The sequence below is a fragment of the Protopterus annectens genome, chromosome 13.part0, assembly GCF_019279795.1.
Source record: "Protopterus annectens isolate FY-2018-M chromosome 13.part0, PAN1.0, whole genome shotgun sequence".
Taxonomy (NCBI): Eukaryota; Metazoa; Chordata; order Ceratodontiformes; family Protopteridae; genus Protopterus; species Protopterus annectens.
Window position 1 is genome coordinate 177,904,216 of NC_056747.1, and position 26,578 is coordinate 177,930,793.

The 26,578-nt window shown below is 39.5% G+C and overlaps 1 protein-coding gene across 1 annotated transcript in view; it reads right to left on the reverse strand.

Annotated features, from left to right (window-relative positions):
• The window catches only part of LOC122817686 (interleukin-6 receptor subunit beta-like), a 165,652-nt gene extending 139,728 nt beyond the window's left edge, over nt 1-25,924 (reverse strand). The window contains exons 1-2 of the mRNA XM_044090756.1: nt 25,863-25,924; nt 17,938-18,148 (exon numbers count right to left, since the gene is read on the reverse strand). Of these exons, the coding sequence (XP_043946691.1) occupies nt 17,938-18,013 (76 nt within the window). The 5' untranslated portion in view covers nt 18,014-18,148; nt 25,863-25,924. The remainder of the gene's footprint in view (nt 1-17,937; nt 18,149-25,862) is intronic.
• Between the last annotated feature and the right edge of the window lie 654 nt (nt 25,925-26,578).

Here is a 26,578-nt window from a genome sequence, read left to right on the forward strand (position 1 = left end):
ATATATCCTGAAGGGATGGAGGAGACTTTCTCCACCTCACTGGCAAAATCTACTGGTGGGTAAGTCATTACCTGTGGAAAAGGCCAGGCAAACTTTTTCTGCTAGCATCCAATCTGTTTCACCTAGCCAAACAGGTATCAAAAGTAAGAAATCAGCCTAATGGGATGGAAAGGTAAGCCATTCCACTAGGTCTGCAAGATGGCTCACTCCCTACAATTCAATTTTTGATGTGGGGAAGCAGAAGGCAGATCAGATTTCTTGGACAGGGTCAAATCAGCTAAGGGTTCTTGCCTAGCCTGAAGATGCACAATTCCCACCTCTGTAAATGAACATACCAACTGGGGCTAGGTAGAAGAGTCAATGGGGAAGATTCTGTTAAAGGTCAGTGTAGGAGAAAAATAAGGTCACTTGGGTGTTAAGACAGTTCCACAATCTGCAGGGGATTTAACAGAATGTGGCTTTGTTGTATAATTTAGCCTAATTCTCTAAGAAACTTTGTGCTAGACTAAAATTTATATCAGATGAAGAATTAAATCCTATTTAATTCAATTTATATCATCATAGTTGAGTTTGAAGTAACATTTTAGAAGCTTTAATATACAAACAAGGGTTTAAGTGAAAACATCTCCCTTTTATGTCTCATGAGAACTTAAATTGTGACATTCTGTGTTTAACTTTTAAAATATATGAACTTAACTTTATTTTGTTGAGCAATTTGTGCATGAATCAGATAATACTAAAGTAGTTGCAGTAAAAACAAACTAGCAAAACTTCTTATTCTGCTTATGTACGGCAATTTAAGGTGAATCCAAGCATAAATGTATATAAATATCATAACATAGCTTTATAAGGTTTAATTATATTGTTTATTGTTGTATAGTCTTGCAAATATTCTAGGATACTAAGTTGTTCCTTTGTTAAATAAAGTAACTGGTATCATCCACTACCACAAAACAGCAAGCTGATTTAGTCATTATGTAAAATTTCAATTCTTTCTGAATTAGTTTTGAGACCAGACAACTGTAAAATGGTTTTCAATATATAATCTCTACAATGGTAAATATTTAATTATAAATTATTTAATTTTATTAAACACTTGTATTTCCACTCTAACATCTTGCAATGTTCTTACCTTGCCTGCTGTTGGTTTGATAATTATTAAACCAGTAAACAAGATGTAGTGGATCATCATGGAAATAAAAGAATGCATTTTTATTTTAAAATTTACTGGCAGTTCTGAATAAAGGGAGAATTATTGTGTTGAAAATGTTTTTTTTTTATTTGTTCTAACAGGTAGGTTAGCCCTATTATAAACAACTTCATTTCAATCAAAGTCTTTAAGAAAGTTGAATTTACAGTGTATTTTAAATGGCATCAACATTTATACTGATTCAGGGGGGACTGTCTTTAAAGAAAAGCAGTTCCTTTAATTCCATCTCAACAATATTACTTACACTAAATGCAACTGCTGTAAGATTAGTGAACTACTGCATATACATCCTAATACTAAATATTATAATTTAACTACAGCATAAAAGGAATATTTGAATAATTTAATTAATGAAAAAAATGTTTGTTATGACAAATGAAAAAGGAGTAGTTTTGATGTTTCAAGTACAATGTGAGTGTAATGTGTGAAACAGGTAACACAAAGTGGAGATTATGTGACAGTTTAAGATTTATGGATCCTATAATTATATTATGAAAATGTTTATATGCTTTACTAACAAATGCAGATGCTGTTTTCTATTTATTTTTTTTTCTAAATTCCCTGTCCTACAATTGCTATTGTTTTGGGATTCTGAAAGCAATATCAAGTCACTTTTTCATCCCATTGTAGCTACATCTAGATCTGTGAATGAGCCAGTTACTATTTAAAAAATGAAGGCATTACTAAATAATGCGCCATCTTTTATAAAAGATTCATGGAATTTCCTTGAAAAAATAATTATTAACTAATGATCTTAATATTTTTTAATTAGCTATTATAGATGTTGTTTCATTATAAGCTTGTATTTCAGTCAACAAAGATGTGAACTTTTTAAGAAATAATTAGCTGAATCATCCTATTCCAATAGATTTTTTTTTCATTTAAAAAGGCTTACTTTAAACAACTGAATGAAGTAGCCATGGAGAACAGCATTTGCCCCAGCAATTGCAAATTTGATTATGATACAAATGGGAGGAAGACTTGTTTTATGAAATTGATTGCCTTAAAAAAAACTTGGCTTTAATTGCCAGTTCATTGATGATTTATTTTGCATTTGATTGGGAGGTACCAGTGAACTTTTTGGCATTTATAAATCAGATGAAGGTACATTTTTATGATTTACTTATGCAGTAAAATAAAATTACTTTTTAAGTAGATGCAAAATTTAATATAGGACTTACTAAACAAAAACATAGAGTAAGAATATTTTCTAAATCTAAATTTGTAAATAATTATGTGCTAACAGCTTTCATCTTTGCCATGTTAAGATACACATTATTATATCCAAAGTTGTAAGATCATCTAGACTAAGAAGAGAAGATGAAAACTGTGATGAAGATTTTGCTTTACTTTGTGATACACTTAAAGAAAGAGCCCACCTACAGAAAGAGTTTAACATGACCGCCCAAGAAAATGGGCATATACACTAAGCCTTGTTAAATGGTAAAATAGTACATAGTTAATATGAATTTCAGAAAAATGCAATTATGAAAAATGTGAAATTATGTTTATCAATTCAATAGCTATGCCTAATATCAAAAGCATTGCAAAATCAAACTGGAAGATTGTAATGGGTAACCAAGATTTAAACAAGTGTTTGGATAAAAAACAAATTTTTATCTGTAAAAATAAACCAGATATTAAAATGCTTTTGAGATTAACAGATGATTGATCTACCAATCAAACAAGGAATGTTTAAATGTGTCTCATCTTTTATAAATAGATGTATTAATAAAGGGCCTTTAATTTATGCAAAAAAAGGTGACACTTGAGGTAGAACATTTTAATTACTGTATGCTTGTAAAAGGTTTTGATGACAAAAAAAAGAAAGTTAAGAAAAAAAGAATGCATGAACATCTACATCCTGAAGAAATGGAGCATTATTGTGTTGAAACAGATATTTGCATTTGTTCTAACAGGCAAGATAGCCCTACTGTAAACAACTTCAGTTAAAAGTCCCCAAAGAGTATATAGTACTGTATGTGCTTTTTATATTTTTGATTGCATTGATATGACCTAGAGAAGTGGTAATTATTAAGCTATTATAGATAATACAGAACTGGAATGTCAACTTAGGCTTGATGTTTGATATAACACCTCAGAAACAAAAAGCTTAATGTCTTGAAAAGTTTTTATAATTTTGAAATATTTAACATTTCCTCCTTATAACTAAGTTTAGTGACATGTTCTAGTGTGACAGATTTTCAAGTACTATTGGTTGTTTAACATTTTGTCACATAGCTTAGATGAAACTATTTTAAACAAATGGAAAGTTTCTGAAGAAATAATTCTGATGCGATCTCAGTGTAAATATGTGGAAGATGACTATGCTGAATTATTTTCATGATTAAAGTTTTTTTCAGACATTATCATCTGACTTTTTTATCTTACATTTTGTATCTTATATCCTAGCAGTTGCATTTGCTCTTTTTATCTTTATGTAATGACTTCTGAGACATTGTTTTCATCATCTGTTGAATGTATGCATGTGTGCAAATATACACACACACACACTCACACATACCAGCCAAACACTTCAAGTAACGTACCGGAAATGCATAAGCATGGAGTCGAGTTATTCGAATTCGCTCTTATGCACTTTCGGCAATCTGCAGTTTCAGCTTCATTGTCTCGAAATGCTGAAATTCCAGATTTCAGCAATTCGCGATTATGAAGTGAAACCATACATACACACGCACACACACACATACATACACAGATATATATATATATATATATATATATATATATATATATATATATATGTATATTATATACATACACACACATTTTATATAACTCTACTTTATATTATTTAATATACTTAAGTGAATTAAAAATACTTTTTATAGTAGAGAGGGTTTTTGCAATTTCTGCAATTAAGAAATGTAATATATAATTCTGAGACATTAGATCTAATTCACATCAAAATTATTTCTGCGGATTGAAGTAAGTAAAACTAATAAAGCAAAACTTAATCCATGCTTTTAAAACATCACATATGTATAAATGGTGGTGATTATAGAAATTTGGAGTAAATGGAAACTAGGTAGAAATTAAGAGGATCAGGATCAGGTATCTGACCATAACCAACATGTGTGTCCAAGGAATGCCAAGGTATTCACCTTAAGAGTGTAGCCTGAGAGGTGAATCTTGGCCATCCATGTTGAGAACAGATGAGGGCTGTGACTGGTGAGACAAACTCAAAGCTCCATGTACAACAAATAATTATATCTGCTCAATGGACTTATAGTTTCAGAAAAAAGAAGAGGAAGAATAAACTGTAGGAATTCAAAGTATTTTACTGGCGTTCAAAAAATACTTTAGCACTGTTAGGCAGCAGACAAAAAAGAAGTATCTCTCTCTCTCTCTCAGAACAAACTGTGCATTAAAAACTATTAGATACTTCATTCTCCCTCACATTTTGTTTATAATGGTGGAAGAGCAAAGTATCTAATAGCTTTTACAACTGTTACACTTTTTTCCACTCTACTTTAATGGGTATTGCCTACTGTCAATCCTCAGCTTGGTTCCTGATCTTAATCACAAAGAAATGGCCAAAGGAATTACAAGAATAAGGCTAATAGACAGATCAAGGTACCCCAGAAAGGAGTGAAACTCAAACAACACCAAAAGGAGTCATTGAAGCATGTCACGTATAAAAACACTCTCTTTAATGGTGATAAAAACATGAATCAAAAATGCTGAGCACAATACAATAAAAGATCTATTACAAGTACATAGTTACATCTGTTTGAAGATATATTTGCTATGAATATTAATCTGAGTATTACTTTTATATAAGTCATTAAGAGAGCAATAATATCATTTTGGGTAAAATTCTCCATCAAATCCAGGCAAGGACAGACACTGTAGGGTATGCACATTCATTTGTTAAAAATACCAGGATGTAGCTATTTGATCCACCCTCTATGGTTAGTACACAATCTGGATGCCAATGGCTAGGTAGGGTAGAGAGAAGCAAAAGGGGAAAAGTACATACCTGTAATATGAGTAAAGGTGAAGACATTTTCCTGTGGTTTATGCATTCCCACTATATTGCAAATTAAGTTGAATCTAAATATTTTATCTGTAGTAAACTAAGAGTAATACTGGGAAATAATAAAGGAATGGTTGTGCCTTTCTCTGTGACAGAATTAACTCTTACTAAGATAACTGCCACCCTCAGTGTTATGCTGAACACTAGAAGGGAAACTGATACAATGAATAAGTAATAGTGCCTGCTAAAAGAGAGTATAAAATACTGAATATTTTTTTAATGTATAAAACATCTAATTAATGCTGATGAGTTGTACATATAATAAATTTGAATTGGATGCCTTGTGTAACATTTTTTGTAAATACATAATAATAAAATATCTAAATGAGTTGACAATACAAAACATGGTATCTCCTGCCTTTGCTATCTTGCTTAAAATTGGTTATTTCATAGGTAAAATGTCTTTATAGTACTTATATATAGTACTTTATAGTAGTAAAAATGGTGATCATTAATAATTAATTGCTTGCAATTGCAAATAACAGGTGGACATATTTATCTATATACAGCAATATGTGGGCAGTCACAATGCTGATAATATGCAGGTGTTTGCTGTGAGGAGGGGATCAACATCTAAGAAGAATTACATTACCCATTGTCTTAGAATCACCCACATCTCTCACACAGCTACCTGTTAGCAATGATCTACATGCTATCTGTCAATGAATTTCAGCCATGATCTTTTGTTTATAACTTATTTTTAAATTACTGTTCAGACTATATGATTAAATAATTTTTCTTTTCTATTTTCTGAGTATTTGTTTAGTTATATTGTTATTCTTTTTAAATCTGACTGAACTATTTATACACCTTTTACTAACTGTAATATTATGTCAATAAATATTTTGTTTGTTGAAAAAATAACTTTCTGGCCACTTCACATTCAGCTGTGAAAAACTCACTAGAGTTGGTCACCTTACCATCAGTTTGAGTCTCATTTCTGCTCAGTTCCTTCACCCATAATCTTCTCTACTATTCCTCCACCCTTCATTTGCAAGGGTCATCCAGGGTGTGGCATAAAGAACACACCAAAAAACAAGGGGGTGGAGGAATGGAGGGAAGGAGCGGCTACTGCAGCAGCAGCAATCATTCAAACATCTACTGTTATGGTAATTTTACTTACATAACACTGTACTATGTTTATAATTTTGATCACTGCTGTAGTGGCATTAGATATATGGGTAGATTACCCGAGTTTGCTATATTTTGGGGGTGGAAGGAGCATCTGGGAGAAAAGTCTTTGCAAAGTCTGATCCAAACCAAACCTAAAAACAAAAACAACCTTAAATCACAAAAGAACTTATTTCCAGGGACAGATACTCTAGTAATCTTCACATAGAAGTGTACAATATCTACACTAAATCCAAAATTCACAGTTTGCTTCCAAATTCCATCAGCTGTACTAGGGCTCATTTTACGTTGCAGATAACTGCACGGTCATTATAAGCTTTTTCCTCTCATCTACATTCATATCTCCTCAGTTATTTCTAGTGACATCTTACTTGGTTTTTGTGGTGCCTTATCATGCTTTATTTTATGCTATAAGATTAACATCTCTACATTATGAAGCTAAAATTCATTTATGAGACATAAGTAGTTTTTTTAGGTTTTCATTGTTTTCATAGTTGCCTAAAGGTTATGCTTGACATTTGTTCACTCTTTTTTCCTTTTTCATGGCACTAAATAGTGTGTGCAACCATTAAAGTAAACATCATTTAAGACTATCCATCTTTAAATGCCTAAAGAATTATAAACAGATTTACATTCTTACTTATAAACAGTGGGAAACATTTCCTACAATGCAAACTTTAAGTCTGATTTGTAAAATGTCTTTCATACTATCAGAATTAAGCTTAGTACTGTTTTTGTAATATAAAATGCTGTTATTTACTTATTAACTGCTGCAATGGGACAAGTCAGTTTCATTTTATATCATCATATCACAAAAAGAGGACATAATGACACAGTAGTTAACACTGCAGCCTCATAGTGCCTGTTGCAGGTTCTGTTCTTAGCTGAGGTGTTTTCTTTGCAAAGTCTGTATGTCTTTCCCACATCACTGTGGACTTTTCCTGGGTGCCTCAATTTTATTTCACATTCGAAAGACAAGCTTAGGTAAAATCATTGTCCTCATATTAAGTATTTATGCATAGGCATACATATGCATACATCCATGTATATGTGTACGTATGTACATGTGAGTGTATTTTCATGTGTTTTTCTTTCTTGCATATGTGAGCATGTATCAGTGTCTGCATCTGTGTCTGTCTTTCATACAAAAGAATACTGGCATATTCAACAATAGTTTCACTGAGTTGTGCCCACTGAGTAGCAGGATAAACTCTGGCTCTACTTTGTCCCTAATTTTGATAACATAGATAAATGGAAAAATGAATGAATGAATGAATGAATGAATGAATGAACATTATTCAGGTGGGTCAAATGTCTATAAAATAACTGGAAATTAATATCAGGGTGCCCAAATATATCTGATAAATGTATGGCACACACTGCTGTAAATAGTTTGATACTTTATTTTTGTTTTCCATTTTTAGTCTCTTATTCTGCCACACATCAGAAATGTGTACTTTTTTTAAATATAAAGATGGGAGAAGACCATACTAATCTGTGACTAGCACAGATAGCTAATCCAGCAGGCCAGACTAGTCTGTGACTAGCACAGATATAGGTTCATAGGCCTTTATAAGCCTAGCCATGCATCCCAAATCTCTGACAAGTTCTCCTATCCTTGATAACTGTAAGCAGGGGCTTGAAAGATGAAACATTTACAAGCAAGGCCTGGGAAATGAACCATTTACAGGGTGCCTGTGTCCATTACAGACAGAGGTGCCAAACCAGGGATGAATTTCCTGTTTCCCATCCAATTGTCCAAGTTGCACTTCAATTTTGTTAAGCATCTGTGCTTCAAATTTATGGGGATCCTGCTCCAGAGACAGGGTAGCCTGTGGGATACATACCTGTCTCTCCATCAGGTCCTATTTATAGCACAGGAAAGGTTTACGCTTTTAAAATTAGTAATTTTGATGCTGTTTGTGGATATACAGACAATCCTGAGTGGGATCTGATAAGGCCCTGTATGTCAGGCATAGATCTCCCCTGAAAAGCCTACAGGAGACAAAATACAATTATAGGATCTTGAGGTAGTCTGCATAGGACATTTTACTTATGCTTTCTATTCTTTTAGTGAGCAACCTCTGTGGATGTCCCAATTGATGGATATGCCTGGTTAGGTACATACCAAAGGGGTCATTGTATTCAATGATAGGTATGATTAATGCTTTATACAGTAGAATAATAACTTCCTTGGACTTAGATGCCATACCTTTGTTTATAATTTGCACAACATAGAATGATTTCTTCACAACTATAGACACATGATAGTCAAAGGCTAGATTACTGCCTATGTTTGTCCCCAAGTCCCTGACTACTGGGTCAAATCTAAGGGGGTGTGTTGTCAATATGATCGTTACCAGGGGTGGATGATATCCTGAAGGACACTATTATGTACTGCTTGGCATTTAATTTCAGTCCATGGCTCTGACACCACTTGTTCAACTGTCAGCCCTTCCTGGAGAACATTTGTGTCAGTGTGGGATTCAGTGATAGCTCCTAATTTGCAATAATCTGCAAATTTAGTCAGCCAGAGACCACTGACATTGGCCTTGACTTCAGAGACGTTAATGCCAAAAAGGAGCTGTCAAAAGATCAGTCCCTGAGGGACTCCACTTGTGACTGGCCTCTTTGTAGTGGTGGATTTCCTAATTCTAACTTCCTGAGTCCTGTCTGTGAGCCACTTAGCTCTCACTGGGTGAGATTTAGGTTTCTACCTAACCTCTTGATTTTGTCAACAATGCCCAAGTGGGGTATTGCATCAACTACATTGTCCAGTCAGGGCAAGCAGTGTGAACCATTTTGCCCTCATCCATTGCTTTGATGACCTTCTCAACGAAGTCCACCAAGTTAAGTTGGCATGCCCTGCCCCTGATGAAACCAAACTGGGTTGGGTCCAGTGTCTGAAGATTTACTATACCTCTGTTGATCATCTCCATGATAATTATTTCCATGGCTTTACATGTAAGACTTGTGATATTTATGTGTGTGTAATTTGCATGGTCTGTAGATGGCCTACTTTTGTGCAGAGGGATGACTGCTGCTGTTTTCCATTTATGAGGCACAAAGCCTGTTTTGCAGCTAAATAACAATTCCAGAGGCCCTGATAGGTCAAGTGTCATGCTATTTAGAAGGCATCCTGGGATATTGTCTGGGCCCACTGATGCAGTGTTCTTGGTCTTACATAGAGCATTAAGCACCTGTTACCTAGAGATAGCAGAGGGAGTTATATTTGATGGTATTTCCTGAGGAAAGGTTCATAGATTGGTACTAGGCTATTGGCCCTAGGGCCTATACACGCCTAACCATAACAATTCCCTGGATAACTAGTGTACTATCATCATTCATTTTTTTTTTTTTTTCAATTTTTGTTTGTCATCAGTTTATTATGAAGTTGGCATAGTTATAACACTCAGCATCAATGGGACCAGACAGTGTCCCGGGCTGTGTCCTACATGAACTCCAAGAAGGGCTAAACCCAAACATAAAACTACTGTTCAATCTCAGCCTTACTACAGGATATGTACCTAAAGAGTGGCGTACAGCAACAGTGGTCCCTCTCCACAAAGGTGGTGCCTCAACGGATCCTGGAAACTGTCGCCCCATAAGCCTGACTAGCTTGGTCTGCAAAGCTATGGAAAGAATCATCATGGACTTCATAAATAAAGATATTGGGGACCTACAGACACTGGATCCTACCCAGTTCGGCTTTGTTAAGGGCAGATCCTGCCTCTTAAACCTGGTTGATTTCTTTGAAACAGTCACCAAGGCCATTGATGAGGGGAAGGAGGTCCACATAGCCTACCTGGACCTCGCAAAAGCCTTCGATACAATACCCCACTCGGGCATTATAGATAAGCTCACCAGCTTAAATATAAACCCCTATGTCACTAGATGGGTTGCAAACTGGCTCAAGGACAGAACCCACATGGTTAGAATTGCTGGAACCATGTCAGACTCCAAACCAGTTACAAGTGGCATCCCACAAGGCTCAGTCCTGGGACCTCTCTTGTTCGGTATATATTTCTCGGAGGTACAGGCCAACACGGAAGGACTGTGGCTGACCAAGTTCACAGATGACTGCAAACTGGACGCCATAATCGACTCTCCAGCCAACACAAGCATCCTCCAAAAGGGCCTCATAGAAACAGACAACTGGTGCCAGAGCCATGGCCTCAAGCTAAACGCCAAAAAGTGTATAGTCATCCCCTTTGGCAAAAACAAAGTGCCCACAAATTACCACATAGGTGGTAATCCATTAAGTACAGAAGAAATAATTCGGGACCTGGGGACCCAAGTTGATAGCACTCTCTCATTTGACAACCACGTGGCCAAAGTGGTTAGAAAAACATTTTATATAGCCCACCTAATCATGAAGGGATTCACATCTAGATCAGGGGAGGTCATCGTGCCTCTTTACTCATCCCTCATCAGGCCCATAATTGAGTACAATGCCCCTTTTGGGATGTACCTTACCAGACACCTGCAGCAACTGGAAAGACCCCAAAAGTACCTCACCAAGAGGATCAAAGGGCTCAAATAGATGCCATATGCTGCCGAGTTAAAGAAACTCCAGCTCTACTCAGTGGCATACCGCCTGTTCAGGGTGATCTGTGCCAGATGTATAAAGCCATGTCCAACCGGTAATTAATGGACATGCTGCAACTCAGAAAATGCAAATCCCATCGAGCTACGCTCGAGAGACTTGAACCTCAGCACTGAAATAAATAGGACATGCTGGAGGGACAGATTCATAACCCAGAGGCTCCCTTCACTCTGGAATAAAATCCCAGTCCAGGTTAGGCAGAGTCCCTCATTGACTCTCTTCAAGAGGAATCTTGATGAGTGGATGGGAGATCGTAGGTTTAACCCGGGTATCACTTCTGTGTCACTGTTAGACAGAGGCACAGTATACTAACCTCGAAAAAGGCATAGCAAAATTAATTTAAAATGGGTGGCGAAAGCCAAACACATTCTGGCTAGGCTTATAAATGCCCTAGGGCAGATAGCCTAGTATGAACCTATGAACCTCTGTGGATGTTCCAATTGATGGATATGCCTGGTTAGGTACATACCAAAGGTGGCATTGTATTCAATGATAGGTATTATGAATGCTTTATACAGTAGAATAATGACTTCCTTGGACTTAGATGCCATACCTTTGTTTATAATTTGCACAACATAGAATGATTTCTTCACAACTATAGACACATGATCGTCAAAGGCTAGATTACTGCCTATGTTTGTCCCTAAGTCCCTGACTACTGGGTCAAATCTAAGGGGGTGGGTTGTCAATACGATAGTTACCAGGGGTGGATAATATCCTGAAGGGCACTATTATGTATTGCTTGGCATTTAATTTCAGTCCATGGCTCTGACACCACTTGTTCAACTGTCCGCCCTTCCTGGAGAACATTTGCGTCAATGTGGAATTCAGTGATAGCTCCTAATTTGCAATAATCTGCAAATTTAGTCAGCCAGAGACCACTGACATTGGCCTTGACTTCAGAGAAGTTAATGTCAAAAAGGAACTGTCAAAAGATCAGTCCCTGAGGGACCCCACTTGTGACTGGCCTCTTTGTAGTGGTGGATTCCCTAATTCTAACTTCCTGGGTCCTGTCTGTGAGCCACTTAGCTATCCACTGGGTGAGATATGGGTTTCTACCTAACCTCTTGATTTTGTCAACAATGCCCAAGTGGGGTATTGCATCAAATGCCTTGGCCAGGTTAGAGTAAGCAGTGCGAACCATTTTGCCCTCATCCATTGCTTTGGTGACCTTCTCAAAGAAGTCCACCAAGTTAAGTCAGCATGCCCTGCCCCTGATGAAACCAAACTGGGTTGGGTCCAGTGTCTGAAGATTTACTATACCTCTATTGATCATCTCCATGATAATTATTTCCATGGCTTTACATATAAGACTTGTGATATTTATGTGTGTGTAATTTCCATGGTCTGTAGATGGCCTATCTTTGTGCAGAGGGATGACTGCTGCTGTTTTCCATTTATGAGGCACAAAGCCTGTTTTGCAGCTAAATAAAAATTCCAGAGGCCCTGATAGGTCAAGTGTCATGCTATTTAGAAAGCATCCTGGGATATTGTCTGGGCCCATTGATGCAGTGTTCTTGGTCTTACATAGAGCATTAAGCACCTGTTACCTAGAGATAGCAGAGGGAGTTATATTTGATGGTATTTCCTGAGGAAAGGTTCATAGGCTGGTACTAGGCTATCAGCCCTAGGGCCTATACAAGCCTAGCCATAACAATTCCCTGGATATTCTTCCCACAATATTTACTTCTCTGGACCCCTGTCTAGCAGGGCGACTGACATGATCCCCAGGGTGAATTTCTTATCTCCCATCCAATCATCAAGGTTCCTTTTGAAGAGGGACAAGGAGGCACTCTGCTTGACATGTATGGGCAGTCTATTCCAGAATATGGGGAGTCTCTGGGTAAGGAACCTATCCCTCCAGCATGTTTTGTTCATTGTGATGACAAGGTTTAGATCCCTGGAGTGTGTGGCTCTGAGGGATTGGGATTTGTTTCAGTTGAGCATGTCCAACAGCTCAAGGTTTGGCATGGCCTTGTATGTTAAGCAGAGATCGCCTCTGAGTAGACGATATGCCACAGAGTATAGCTGGAGTTTTTTTTGATGGTCAGCATATGGCATCTGCTTTAGGCCTGTGATTCTTTTAGTGAGGTATTTCTGTGGCCTTTCCAGCTGTTGCAAATGTCTTGTGAGGTACATACCAAATGGGGCATTATACTCTATAATGGGTCTAATGAGGGATGAGTACAGTGGGACAATGACCTCCTTTTTTCTGGATGAAAAGCTGTTAGTGATGAGGTGTACCACATAGAAGGATTTCCTGACTGTTGTGGTGATGTGGTTATGGAAAGTGCGACCACTGTCCACCTGTGTCCCTAAGTCTCTCATCACACTTTCGATGTTTAGTGTACTGCCACCTATGTGGCAATTCATGGGTACATATTTTTTTCCAAAGGGGATAACTATACATTTTTTGGCATTAAGCTTGAGCCCATGGCTCTGGCATCAGGCATCTGTTTCTGAAAGGCCCTTTTGCAGAATATCCACATCATTTTGGGATTCAATAATAGCTCCCAGTTTGCAGTTATCTGCGAACTTTGTTAGCCAGAGTCCCTTAGTGTTGGCCTATACTTCAGATAAGTAGATGCCAAACATGAATGGTCCCAGGACTGAACCCTGAGGTACTCCACTTGTCACTTGCCTGGAGCTGGATTTGGAGTTGGCTACTTTTGCAGTCTGGGTTCTGTCAGTAAGCCAGTTGGCAACCCATCGAGTGACGTAGGGATTTATGCCCAGCTTAGTAAGTTTATCTATGATTCCAGAGTGGGGGATGGTGTTGAAGGCCTTGGCAAGGTCCAGATAGGCTGTGTGGACCGCGTTACCCTCGTCCACAGCTCTGGATACTGATTTGAAGAAGTCAATCAGGTTCAGGAGACAGGATCGGCCCTTCACAAACCCAAACTGGGTGGGGTCCAGTGTTTGAAGGTTGCCAATGTCTTTGTTTATAAGTTCCATGATAAGGCATTCCATGCCCTTGCAGAACAGGCTTATCAGACTGATGGTACGTAGTTCCTGGGATCCAAGGTGGATCCCCCCTTGTGGAGTGGGATAACTGTAGCTGTGCACCACTCAGTGGGCACAAAGCCTGAGATGAGGCTATGATTAAACATGACACATAGGTGAGGTGCCAGTTCATTTTGTAGTTCATGTAGTACACAGCCTGAGATGTCATCTGGTCCCATGTATGCTGTATTCTTAGCTTTGGAGAGTACGGTTTCTACCTGTGTAGTTCTGATTACCGGAATTTGGGAATCTTTTGGTATTGAGATGGGTCCTTTAGGGGGTGAGAGGGGGGTGAAGTTGGCACTAAATTGATCTGCCAGGATATTGGCAATATCCTTGGGATCAGTATATTTAATGCCATTCTGTTGAAGTTCAGAGCAGAACTGAGCATTGCCATTTAGATTCTTGACATAATTATAGAATGCCTTGTGGTTGTCTTTGGAATATTTGGCAATTTTATTGTTGTAACTAGCTTTTGAGGATTTTATGAGGGATCTCAGCTTCTTACTAAGGCTGGTGAGGGAGTTTTTTGCATCCTGGGATTTTCCTCTTTTCTGCAACAGTTTCTTTCTTCTGTTGTATAGTTTGTTTATAGCAGGGGACCACCAGATTGGCTTCCTTTTTTTGGAGGAGAGCATCTTGGTTCTATTTGGGATGGCACAATTCATGCATGAGTGGATGTGCTCATACAGTGCCTTAGTGTAAGATTCTGGAGTCAAACTTTCAGATCCCATCTGCATGGGTGTCATGAAGTTTGTCACTTCTGACTTCAGTAGCATGAAGTTGGCTTTGGAGAAGTTTTTTAAGGAGGTTTCCTTACTGGGGGGTGGGGGTGGGATGTGGATGTCAAGGGTGATTTGCTTATGGTCAGACCTGACCAATGAGGGGGTGACCACTGGTGTGGAGCATCTATCTCCCATGTTGGTAACGACCAGGTCTAGGAAATTGGAGCCCCTGGTGGGATAATGGATTAGTTGATCCAGGGTGTTGGAATTTATGAATTCCAAGAACCGTTGGGAAAAGGAGTTGGTACCTGAGTAGTTTTCCCAGTTAATGGCAGGGTAGCTGAAATCACCCAGTATTAGGGTGTTTGGTTGTATCTTAATATTTTCCAGTATGTTTAGAAAGGTATAGCGAGAATCTTGGGGCATGGTGGGGGATTTGTAGCAAGCTACAATTTGGATTGCAGTCTTACCTAGTGTTAGTTGCACCTGGAGAATTTCAGATGCATTGTGTTGGGCAACTAGCCTGGAGGTGTGAATATCCTTGGTGAATATGGACACTCCTCCACCTTTAGTGTTTCAGTCTTGGTTTTGTGGCCGAAAAGTGTGGTAAGAGTTGTAGCCTGGTATTGCAGGGGTGCTCTCTGGAGCCTTGAACCAAGTCTTAGTTACTGCACAGATATCGATGTTCTCCATTTTTAGGAGTGCTTCAAGAGAGTGCATTTTGAGGTTTAGACTTCTAGCATTGAGTAGCATTACCTTCAGATTTTGCATGCTTGTATCTGTTACGGTGGTGGTTCTGTCCTTTGAACCTTGCCTAAAATAAGGCACTATAGGGGTGGCAAGAACTTTAGCCAGTAACCTGAATCCCGGGGTGACAGGTGCAGACCATCTCTGGCAAAGCATCGTGGTTTGTCGATCATGTCTTCCCAGGCAGACAGATACTGGATCCCCTTTGAATTATACCAGAAGCCTAGCCAATTGTTGAAGTCAATCATTTTGTCCTTACACTGTGGTATCATTCTGGGCGAAGGCAGGATGCTACTCATGGCTAGGGTTATAACTGCCTGGGCCACATGATCCGAGAGCTCTTCCATGTCTCTTTTCATGTAATCCAGGGAGGTACGTCTCAAGTCATTCACTCCAGCATGGACAATGGCAGAGTTGTATTTGTACTTGTTGTGGAGTGACTTGAGTGCATGCGTTATGTGGCAGATCCTGGCACCCGGCAGGCAGTTGACAGTAATTTTCTCCTTGTTCAGCCTGAGTCGTATTTGTACTTGTTGTGGAGTGACTTGAGTGCATGCATTATGTGGCAGATCCTGGCACCCGACAGGCAGCTGACTGTAATTTTCTCCTTGTTCAGCCTGGTGAGTGGGACATCAGTGTGCCTGACTATAGAGTCACCTATGACTAAAGTGTTAGGTACATTGACGAGGAGAGTAGGGTAAAGTTGGAGCTGAATTTATCAGCCAGTGGATTTGCTATATTTTCTGGCTCAGTATAGGTGGCTCCATTTACAATGAGCTCTGCCCACAATTATGTATTGCGTTTGAAGTTGTGGACAAATAGCTAAATAATACCTTGTGGTTGTCCTTGGCCTGGGAGGCCAAATTTACCTCAAGTTTGGCTATGGTAAACCTTATTTGTCATCTGAGTTGTTTGTTTAGTTTCATGAGAGTGCTTTTATCCTGCTGGGTGCTGCACCTCCTAATTTTTGCCATGATTTTCTTCCTTCTGTTGTACATCTGACTGATTTTGTGATTCCACCAGGTTGGCTTGTTTTTTGAGTTAGTTCTGTACTTCTTCCTGTGGGTAAAGCTGCCTCTACACAGCAATTAGAAAGCTTGTACAGGGTTTCTGTGAATGGTTCTGCATAGGCAGTAGGTGTTCTCAGGATTTATGTGGCTTGAAATTTTGCCAGGTTATCACTTAATAGTAAGAACTTATCCTTAGAATAGTTCCTGAATATTCCAGGTTTAGCTGGGGGTCCAGATTTTATTTTTACTTCAAAGGAGACCATTTTGTGGTCTGACCTTACCAGGGAAGACATTACAGTATGGGGTGTGTAGCACTCTCCCATACACATGAGGTCCAGATCCAGTATGGTTGCACTCCTGGTTGGTGTATTGACAATCTGGTCCGGACAGTTTGTGTTTTCAAAATCCAGGAATCTCTGTACCTATACATTTGGTGTTGTATAGGTTCCCACTTAATACTGAAGTAATTAAGTCACCCATGAATATGGTATTGGGTTGGATGGTGAGTGTTTCAAATAAGTTTAAATACATGGTATGGGTTTCCTGGGTCATAGAGGGGGGACCTATAGCTTGCAAGGAAGTGGTATTTGATTTTCCCTATGGAGCAGCTCAAGTGCACTGTCCTGTTTGATCAGCCTTGAGGTATATTTATTTTCCATGTAAATCAAGCCACCTCCACCTTTAGTCCCTGTCTGTGTTGTAGCTGGTCTAATCCAGAAGGCCAGGCTAGTCTTCGACTAACACAGATATCTAATCCAGCAAGTCAGATTACTCTGTGAGCAGCACAAAGATCTAATCCAGCCAGCCAGACTAGTCTGTGACTAGCACAGGGACCTAATGCCCACTTTAAGATTAAAGGAATAATTATCTTTGGTAGCACATGGCCTGTGTTAGTGGGGGATAATTTTTAAGGCCCACATAGAAAAAAAGGTTTCAAGTGGATTCCTTCTTCTCAGCTGTACAATACACAGTGACATCACAATGGTTAAGTGCGTTGCTGCATGTGTCTGTCCATGATATTTCAGACAGGTCTTACTGGTTTAGAGTGAGGCACTGGTTACCACACTATAGTTAACCAGCAGGAAAATCCCTTGCTGCCCCTTATACAAAATGTTCCAGCCATCCACTACTCAGTTCACCCATTATGAATCTTTGACAGCCCACGCTAATTACTGTATTCAGGGTATTCATGGTATGTGTGCCAAACAAGCACAAAGTCTTAAAATCAGCATGCAGATATTTCTTCAGTACCTTCTTACTATGACAACGCTGCCCTCAACTGCCACTAAAAAGTGCTCTACATAGCTATGGTCATGTTGAAACAGGTTCAGCCTGTTTCATGTAGGGCTTTGGAGCAGTCAGTAGTAACAATGGATGGTGGGATGAAGTTTAATGCAGGTACACATCCTTTTCATATCATTATGCATTCACTTTTAATACCTTACCATTATGACTTGCTGAGGGGATGACAAGCACTCTGCTCCTAGACGGTCCTAGTTTATTGAATGAATTCACCGACATGCTGTATTGAGCTCCTGAGACATTTAAGCTGAAGTGTTTTCCAGCAGAATGATTTTTATTATTGCTAGCAGCACAAGAACAAGGTGTAGAAATCTTGATTGTATAATTAAATTCCTTCTGGTGGAAATTATGTTTCTGGAAGAAAATCAGTAATAAACCATTCATTACAAAATGAACACATTTCCTAGCAGAATTATACATTATTAATACTGGCATGTATGAACAATGTCACTTGATGCAGAGTTATCTAGGTTTACTGATAAGTGATAAAATATATAGTTATCAAATGTACATCCTGCATAAGGGATTTGCTTCATTTTATTGAAAAACTTAGGGATGATATGCTGGGTGGTAAAAATGGTTACAGTTACCCCACATGATTTTGGTATTGAGGAGTGGATTACTTGTACTTTAATGGATGGCAGTCCATATACTATTAGACCAGTGAGGCTAGTTAGTAAATGTACTGACCAGCTGTTGTTTAAGAGTACGTACTTCCTGCAGCTTATGGGCATGGTCATGAAGGTCACCATGCTATCAAGTTTTGTTGACCTGGTCATATTGTTTACAGAAAAGAATGGTTTCCCAGTAGCATATGTGTGATGATGCCTGTATATAGTTATATCAATGGCATTTTTTTTCTATTTGGAAGGGCTCTACAGAACAATTCAGTAATTTTCTAGAATTTAGTTTGGAGCTCTTTGTTACTTGCAACAATTCTGAAATGAGTTACTTGATATTTTGGTTTAGAAGAACTCTTCTCAGTAATTCTTTACTTACTAGTATTAGTTCAGAAATACAAGAAGTAACTCATATTTGCATTTATCAAAAAATGCAAGTGTGAGGTTAGAGAATTTAGCCAAAGAAGAGCACATGAAAATAATAATTTGGATAACCCCCAGAGCAGAGATTATTCTGCTGATTTGCTTCAGGTTGTAGATGAAGAACTTTCTAGAAGTAGTGATACTGGAGACAGTGACAAAGGCAATGTGTTGAATGATGGACAATAAGTAGAGTGGAATATTGCCATGACACTCACTGACCCTTTTAATAGCTCTGCCCTTAAACAGATTATCTCCAGCAAATGGAGAATCTTCTAAGCAAATACAAAGCAGAGACCACACACAGCTACACTTGATTAACATGAGAACAGAAACTTGAAAGAAGTCTTTGAACATTGTTTAAAGAGGTGCATCATCATCAGTAGGCAAGGCACTTTCAGATAGTTCTCCCTCAAAAGTGACATTCCTTTGCTGATGCTCCCAATGTTATTGAAACACCAGTATGACGTGCAAATCTCCAGGATTTATAGTTCAAACATACATAGTATATGCAGCCTCTTATGTATCTTGTGATTCCATTTACACTGGCAAAGTTACAAGGAAATTGAAGAATCAAGTTTATAAGCATTTGTAGTCTGTCAGATGCAAGACTGATGTTAATACCTTAGGAGGATTTGTTTTCCAGCTGGTTCCATGGTGTGGAGAGTTGGAATCCAATCTGCAACCTAGCTGCCTGGGGTTCAATCCCCATCTGCAGCCTAGCTGCCTGGGGTTCAATCCCCATCTGCAGCCTAGCTGCCTGTGGCTTTATCCCCATCTGCAGCCTAGCTGTCTGGGGTCAACCCCATCTGCAGCCTAGCTGCCTGTAGGTCAATCCCCATCTGCAGATTAGCTGCCTGTAGCGTAATCCCCATTTGCAGCCTAGCCGCCTGTGGCTCAATCCCAATCTGCAGACTAGCTGCCTGGGGTTCAGTCCCCATCTGCAAACTAGCTGCCTGGAGTTCAATCCCCATCTGCAGCCTAGCTGCCTGGGGTCAACCCCATCTGAAGCCTAGCTGCCTGGGATCAACCCCATCTGCAGCCTAGCTGCCTGTAGCTCAATCCCCATCTACAGACTAGCTGCCTGTGGCTCAATCCCCATCTGCAGACTAGCTGCCTGTGGCAGTGGCTCAATCCCCATCTGCAGCCTAGCTGCCTATGGCTCAATCCCAATCTGCAGAATAGCTGCCTGGAGTTCAATCCCCATCTGCAGACTAGCTGCCTGTGGCTCAATCCCCATCTACAGTCTAGCTGCCTGTGGCTCAATCCCCATCTACAGTCTAGCTGCCTGTGGCTCATTCCCCATCTGCAGACCAGCTGCCTGGGGTTCATCCCCATCTGCAGACTAGCTGCCTGGGGTTCAATCCCTATCTACAGTCTAGCTGCCTGGGGTTCAATTCCCATCTGTAGCCTAGCTGTCTGTGGCTCAATCCTCATCTGCAGACTAGCTGCCTGTGGCTCAGTCCCCATCTGCAACCTAGCTGACTGGGGTTCAAATTTTGGCCCTGGCACTTGGATGAGGAATTCAGGGAGAGGGAGGAGTGAACTGGTTCAGCCCACTTATCCTTCAAGCAGGTGGTGAGGGTTGTGCACACTCAGGGGGAGGGGTGGCATATCGTGCAGGATGATCTCTTTGGTGAAAACCTGAGAGACTATCAGTCCTGCTTCTGGAGGAGCAGGACAGCTGGAAACTGTAATGCAGATAAGGCATTCCATTGTGTTCCTTTGCACATGATCTTTAAAGAAATAAAAAGCAGTGTAATCTGCAGGCTGCAAACAATGTCCCCCACGGGCTACATGCACCTTGTGAGTCATATATTGTGCAGCCCTGGTCTGGGGAAACATATCGCATTCTTTTTGAACATCTAGTATCCCTCCAGTTAGCACACAATTCCTTCCAGAAATGTTTTCTAAACTATCCCTAAACCAATCCATTCATCTTACTTTTTCTTCACTAGGACAAAAAGTAGGGCAGAGAAAGAGAGAGAGAATAAACCAAGAAAGATCACGTCATAGTTTGTATTTGTCAAATGAGTTCAGCTTTTATGTGAAACAAGTGAGAAATTTGGGAAGATAGGACAGCCATTCATATCCTTTGTTCCAAGGAAGAAAGGGGTGGCACAGTCTGAAGTGAAAACACTTGACAACTGGATGCCAACAGCTCACTCCATTGGAAAATACTGTGGTCCAAGGCCATTCCATTAGAGTTATAACTGATCCAGTGGCAGACACAGAAATATGTCCATTGTAGATAGCTGTGCCATGGCCCCTTTGTCATCCATGCATAACATTACCAAGCCCTGTTATCTGTGCCATGAATGCAGGAAAAGGATATCCTTTCATATATCAGTACTTCAGGACTCCATCTTCTGAAACATTTACTTTCTGGCTATTCTCCAACTTCTTTCAACCCAGCAGATTTAGTGTTTGGGATTCAATCTTAATGAAGAGCTACCGGAGGGGGGGGGCGTCAGATATTAATTTAGTAAACATTATAATTATTAGATAATCTAAAGATGGTGATTTATTTAGTGGGTTCCCAATAACCTCAAGCAGACTCCTTGTGCTTGGGAACAGCCCCCCCATTTGGACATTGTTGTTAGAGTGCCCTCTAGACCAGGTAATCATATGCTTGTATCTTATTTGCAGTTAGTGAAAGCATCACATTTTTGTTTCTTTTCCTTGACTTAACTAAATGTGTTTTATTTTTGTTCATTTTTCTCAAATTGCAGGGTATGTCCTCACTCAGTCAATGCTTGGGATGAAATGGTAAGGCTTACATGCTAGGCATGCTGCCCCAGCCTTGCTCTATGCCATGGTGTACACTAGTTTTCACTGCAATATCAGCAAACATGGGAATTTCAAAGAAATTAATACTGAAAAGGAGGACTGACTTCAATCATAGACCCTCTAAAGAGGGTTCTGTCATAGATAAGCTGATACAATATGCTAATTTTTATTATTTCTCCCTGTAAGCATTACATCATAAACATGATGCTAGAAGTCTAAATCTCAAAATGCACTCGCTCAAAGCACTCCTTAAAATGGAGAACATTGACATTTGTGCTGTAACAGAGACCTGGTTCAAGGCAGCGGAAAGCACCCCTGCACTACCAGGCTATAACTCATTCCACGCCTTTTTGCCTCAGAACGTGGACCGAAGCTCCAAAGGTGGTGGTGTTTCCATATTCATAAAGGATGCGCACAGCACCGGAGTGGTAGCCCAACATAACGCATCAGAGATACGTCAGGTGCAGCAAACACTGGGTAAGGCAGCGATTCAGGTCATAGCCTGTTATAGGTCTCCAACCATGTCCCAAGACACCCACTCCACATTCCTAAGCACTCTAGAGAATATTAGGGTCCAACCTAACACACACATACTGGGTGACTTCAACTACCCCTCCATTAACTGGAAAACTACTCATGTACCAATACACTTGCCCAACATTTCCTGGAATTCATTAATTCCAATGCTTTGGACCAGCTCATTCTTACCCCCATTAGAGGCAGCAACATCCTTGGCCTGGTCATTACTAACATGAGAGACCATTGCTCTACACCAATAGTCAACTCTTTCCTGGCTAGATCCAACCACAAACTAATCACCTTGGAAAATCACATCCCTCCCACCCCTCCTGCAAAGGTAACCACCATAAAAAAACTTCTCCAACGCTAACTTTGGGCTCCTAAGAACAGAGGTAGCTAACTTCACGGCACCCATGCAAATGGAGAATAGTTGCATGATCACCGAATCATACACCAATGCACTGTACGAACACGTACACAAATGCATGGATCTCACCATACTCAATAGAACCAAGACGTTCTCCTCCAAAAAAAGGAAGCCAATCTGGTGGTCCCCTGCCATAAACAAACTCTACAAAAGAAGGAGGAAACTGATGCGGAATAAAGTGAATTCCCAAGACTGGAAAAACTCCCTTATCAGCCTCAACAAAAGGTTGAGATCCCTCATCAAATCCTCTAAAGCTAGCTATGAAAACAGAATTGCAGCAGAAAGTAAAGACAAGCACAAGGCCTTCTATAGTTATGTAAAGAATCTCCATGGCAATACCCAGATTTGCTCTGAGCCACTGCACAATGGTACCTCCTATACTGAGCCAACAGATATTGCCAATATACTGGCCAACAGAGTCAGTGCCAACTTTACCCCTCTCTCCCCCCCAAAGGACCAATCACAAAACCAGTAGATTGTGAGGTACCCAGTACTACTGCTGCACAGGTTACAACAGCACTGTCCAAGGCCAAGAATACAGCTTCTATGGGATCTGACAATATCCCTGGCTGAGTTCTACATGAACTACAGAGTGAACTGGCACCTCACCTGTGTGCCCTGTTTCATCACAGCCTTGCTTTAGGCTTTGTCACTACTGAATGGCACACTGCTACAGTCATCCCTCTCCACAAAGGAGGAGCAACTACTGACCCTGGGAACTATCACCCCATTAGCCTGACAAGTCTGATATGCAAAGCTATGGAATGCATCATCATGGACCTAATAAACAAGGATATAGGGAATCTCCAAACTCTGGATCCCACACAGTTTGGTTTTGTGAGGGGTAGATCATGCCTGCTCAACCTGGTTGACTTCTTTGAGTCAGTCACCAGAACTGTGGATGAAGGCAAGGTGGTTCATACAGCCTCCACTCAGGAATCATAGAAAAATTCACTAATCTAGGCATCAACCCCTATATCACTAGGTGAGTTGCAAACTGGCTCAAAGATAGAACCCACAGTGAGAAAGTAGCTGACTCCAAGTCAGACTGCTGACCAGTCACAAGTGGAGTCCCACAGGGTTCGGTACTGGGTTCTCTTCTGTTTGGTATGTACTTCTCTGAAGTCCAGGCCAAAATGAAGGGACTCTGGCTGACAAAGTTAGCAGGTGATTGCAAGTTGGAGCTATTATTAACTCCCCAAGTGATGTTGACATCCTACAGAAAGCCCTCATTGAGATCAATGACTTTTGTCAGAACCATGGCCTTAAGCTCAGTGCCAAAATATGTGTCATCATCCCCATTGGGAAAAACCTGGTTCCCATGAATTACCACATCGATGGTAGTCCACTGAACATGGAAGGTGTTATAAGAGATCTGGGAACACAGGTTGACAGCAACCTCTCTTTTGACCACCACATTGCCACTGTGGTCAGAAAGTCCTTCTATGTGGCACATCTCATTACTAAGGGTTTTTCATCCAGGAAGATAGAGGTCATTGTCTCCCTGTACTCTTCCCCTCAATAGGCCAATCATTGAGTACAGTGCCCCATTTGGCATGTACCTCACTAGACAGCTGCAGCAACAGGAGAGGCTGCAATAGTACCTCACAAAGAGGATCATAGGCCTTAAACACTTGTCCTATATGGACAGACTCAAAAAACTCCAACTATCCTCTGTCGTATATCACCTACTTAGAGACGATCTCTGCTGGACTTACAAAGCCATGTCTGACCCAGCTCTTTTAGAAATGCTACATCTAAAGAAATCCCAGTCCCTCCGCACCACATGCTCCAGAGACCTCAACCTCATTACCACAATCAACAGAACATGCTGGAGGGACAGGTTCATAACACAGAGACTGCACATGCCATGGAATAGACTTCCCATCCATTTCAAATAGAGCACTTCACTGGCGTTGGGAAATACAAAATTCACCCTGAGGGTCACTCCAGTGGCTCTACTCGACAGAGACACTGAGAACTTAGGTCGGGTGGCATGATGCCAGAGTAATCCTATAGGCTAGGCTTGTAAAGGCTCCATGGCCATTAGTATAGTACACATCTATGAACCTATGAACCTGTGTGTGTGTGTGTGTGTGTGTGTGTGTGTGTGTGTATATATATATATATATATATATATATATATATATGTGTGTGTGTGTGTGTGTGTAGATATATATATATATATATATATATATATATATATATATATATATATATATACATACGTATATATATACATATATACACACACACACACACACACACACACACACACATATGTATATATGGATGTAGTTTCAATTACCAAATTACAAAAAGTACAATAAATTAAAACTTTACATTCCCGAATTGCTAAATACCAAAATCCCTGATTAAACAGTATTTCTAAGATTTAAATAGGGTACTATGTCATTAAGGATTCATACTTTGTACCTAAAAAAATGGCCAATGTTATGTTCCACGCTCCAGGAAAAATCAGAGAACTATATAGTACTACTAAATCGCAAAAAAGTAAGCAGGTTTTGAATGCAGAAGGCTATATCAATCACTTGGAATGAAGTATTAAGTTAAAAAAGTATGGGTGCTGTAAGTCCAAATCTACAGCAAAATGTAAAGGAAGGGCTGTAACATTGTCTTTGTCAAATGGGGAGCAACTGTTGAAATAAGTTGCTCATGACCACACAACAGACTCTGTACAAGTAGAAAAGTATGCTTTGTGTAGCAAGTTGAAACACAGAGCTGCTGTTTGTAGAGATATACCTTGTCTACTAGTAGATGATGCTATTGCTTCAATATCTCTAGAATATGTTCCTAGCCTTTCAAGTAGAAAAGCTTTATTACAACAGATAGGGAGACTTCGCCGAAAAGGTTCTAATCAGAATTACATGCCCCACCTAACAACAAGAAACATAGATCTAAGTTTATATCCATTGAAAACTGGCATTTTCATTGAAAAAAGAGTGACTGAAACGACAGAAAACACTGTGTTAGTGTTCACAACTATCAACAATTTATTTGATTTGAGCGGGTTGACCATATGGTTGATGGATGGCACTCCTTTTTATAAACTTATCATTTGCAGGCAACTGTACAGTATACATGGTTTGAGGAATATGAAAGCTCCACAAACTAAACACTGAGACAATTATCATGAAATTGCAAAAAGAAATAGAAAGATAAATACAATATTGTTTGCTTATGGTAAAAATGCTGTTATTGAATTATTTTCCTATAGGAAATATAGGAAAATGTTTTACCACATGCCAATGTTTTGAAATATTCATAATACCTTAAATGATACATTCAGTAACCGAGTTCCTTCTGAAGTGAGATTTCCAACTGAATATTCCACTTCTGGATCTTTGCAAGCAAAAGGAAAAAAAATATTACTAAATTAATTTCATGGCTCTAATGTTTTGTTTGTATACTTTTATTTTTTGATTTTTTTATTCCATTTAATATAGGTACACAGCTTATATAACAGAACTGACAAATCTATGCATATACAGTATAAATATAATGACAATACAAGTAAACTGGGAATATGAACCAGCCCCATTTTACAGCTCCCTAATAACACAATTAACAAAATAAAAAACATTATCACTGTACAATGATAATGATGCTCTGTTATCTGGGTCAATATCCACTCCCAAAGGGGATGGTACATACCTTTGAAACACAATAAGAAATGGTCACACGCCAGGTATTGTTGCTTTTACTGAATTTACATACCTGAAGACACTGCTGTCTCCAGACTTCCAGACAGTTACAAGCATGCACGCTTAATATTTAGAACTCTGGTCCCCTCTCACCCCACAATACATACACACACACACACACACACACACACACACACACACACACACACACACACACACACACACACACACACACACACACACACACACACACACACACACAGTTATTGGCAGAATCAGAAGTTATCAGGAATTGCATATTGTAAACTGTAAAGAAACATCACAACCCCCCATTGTGTTTTGT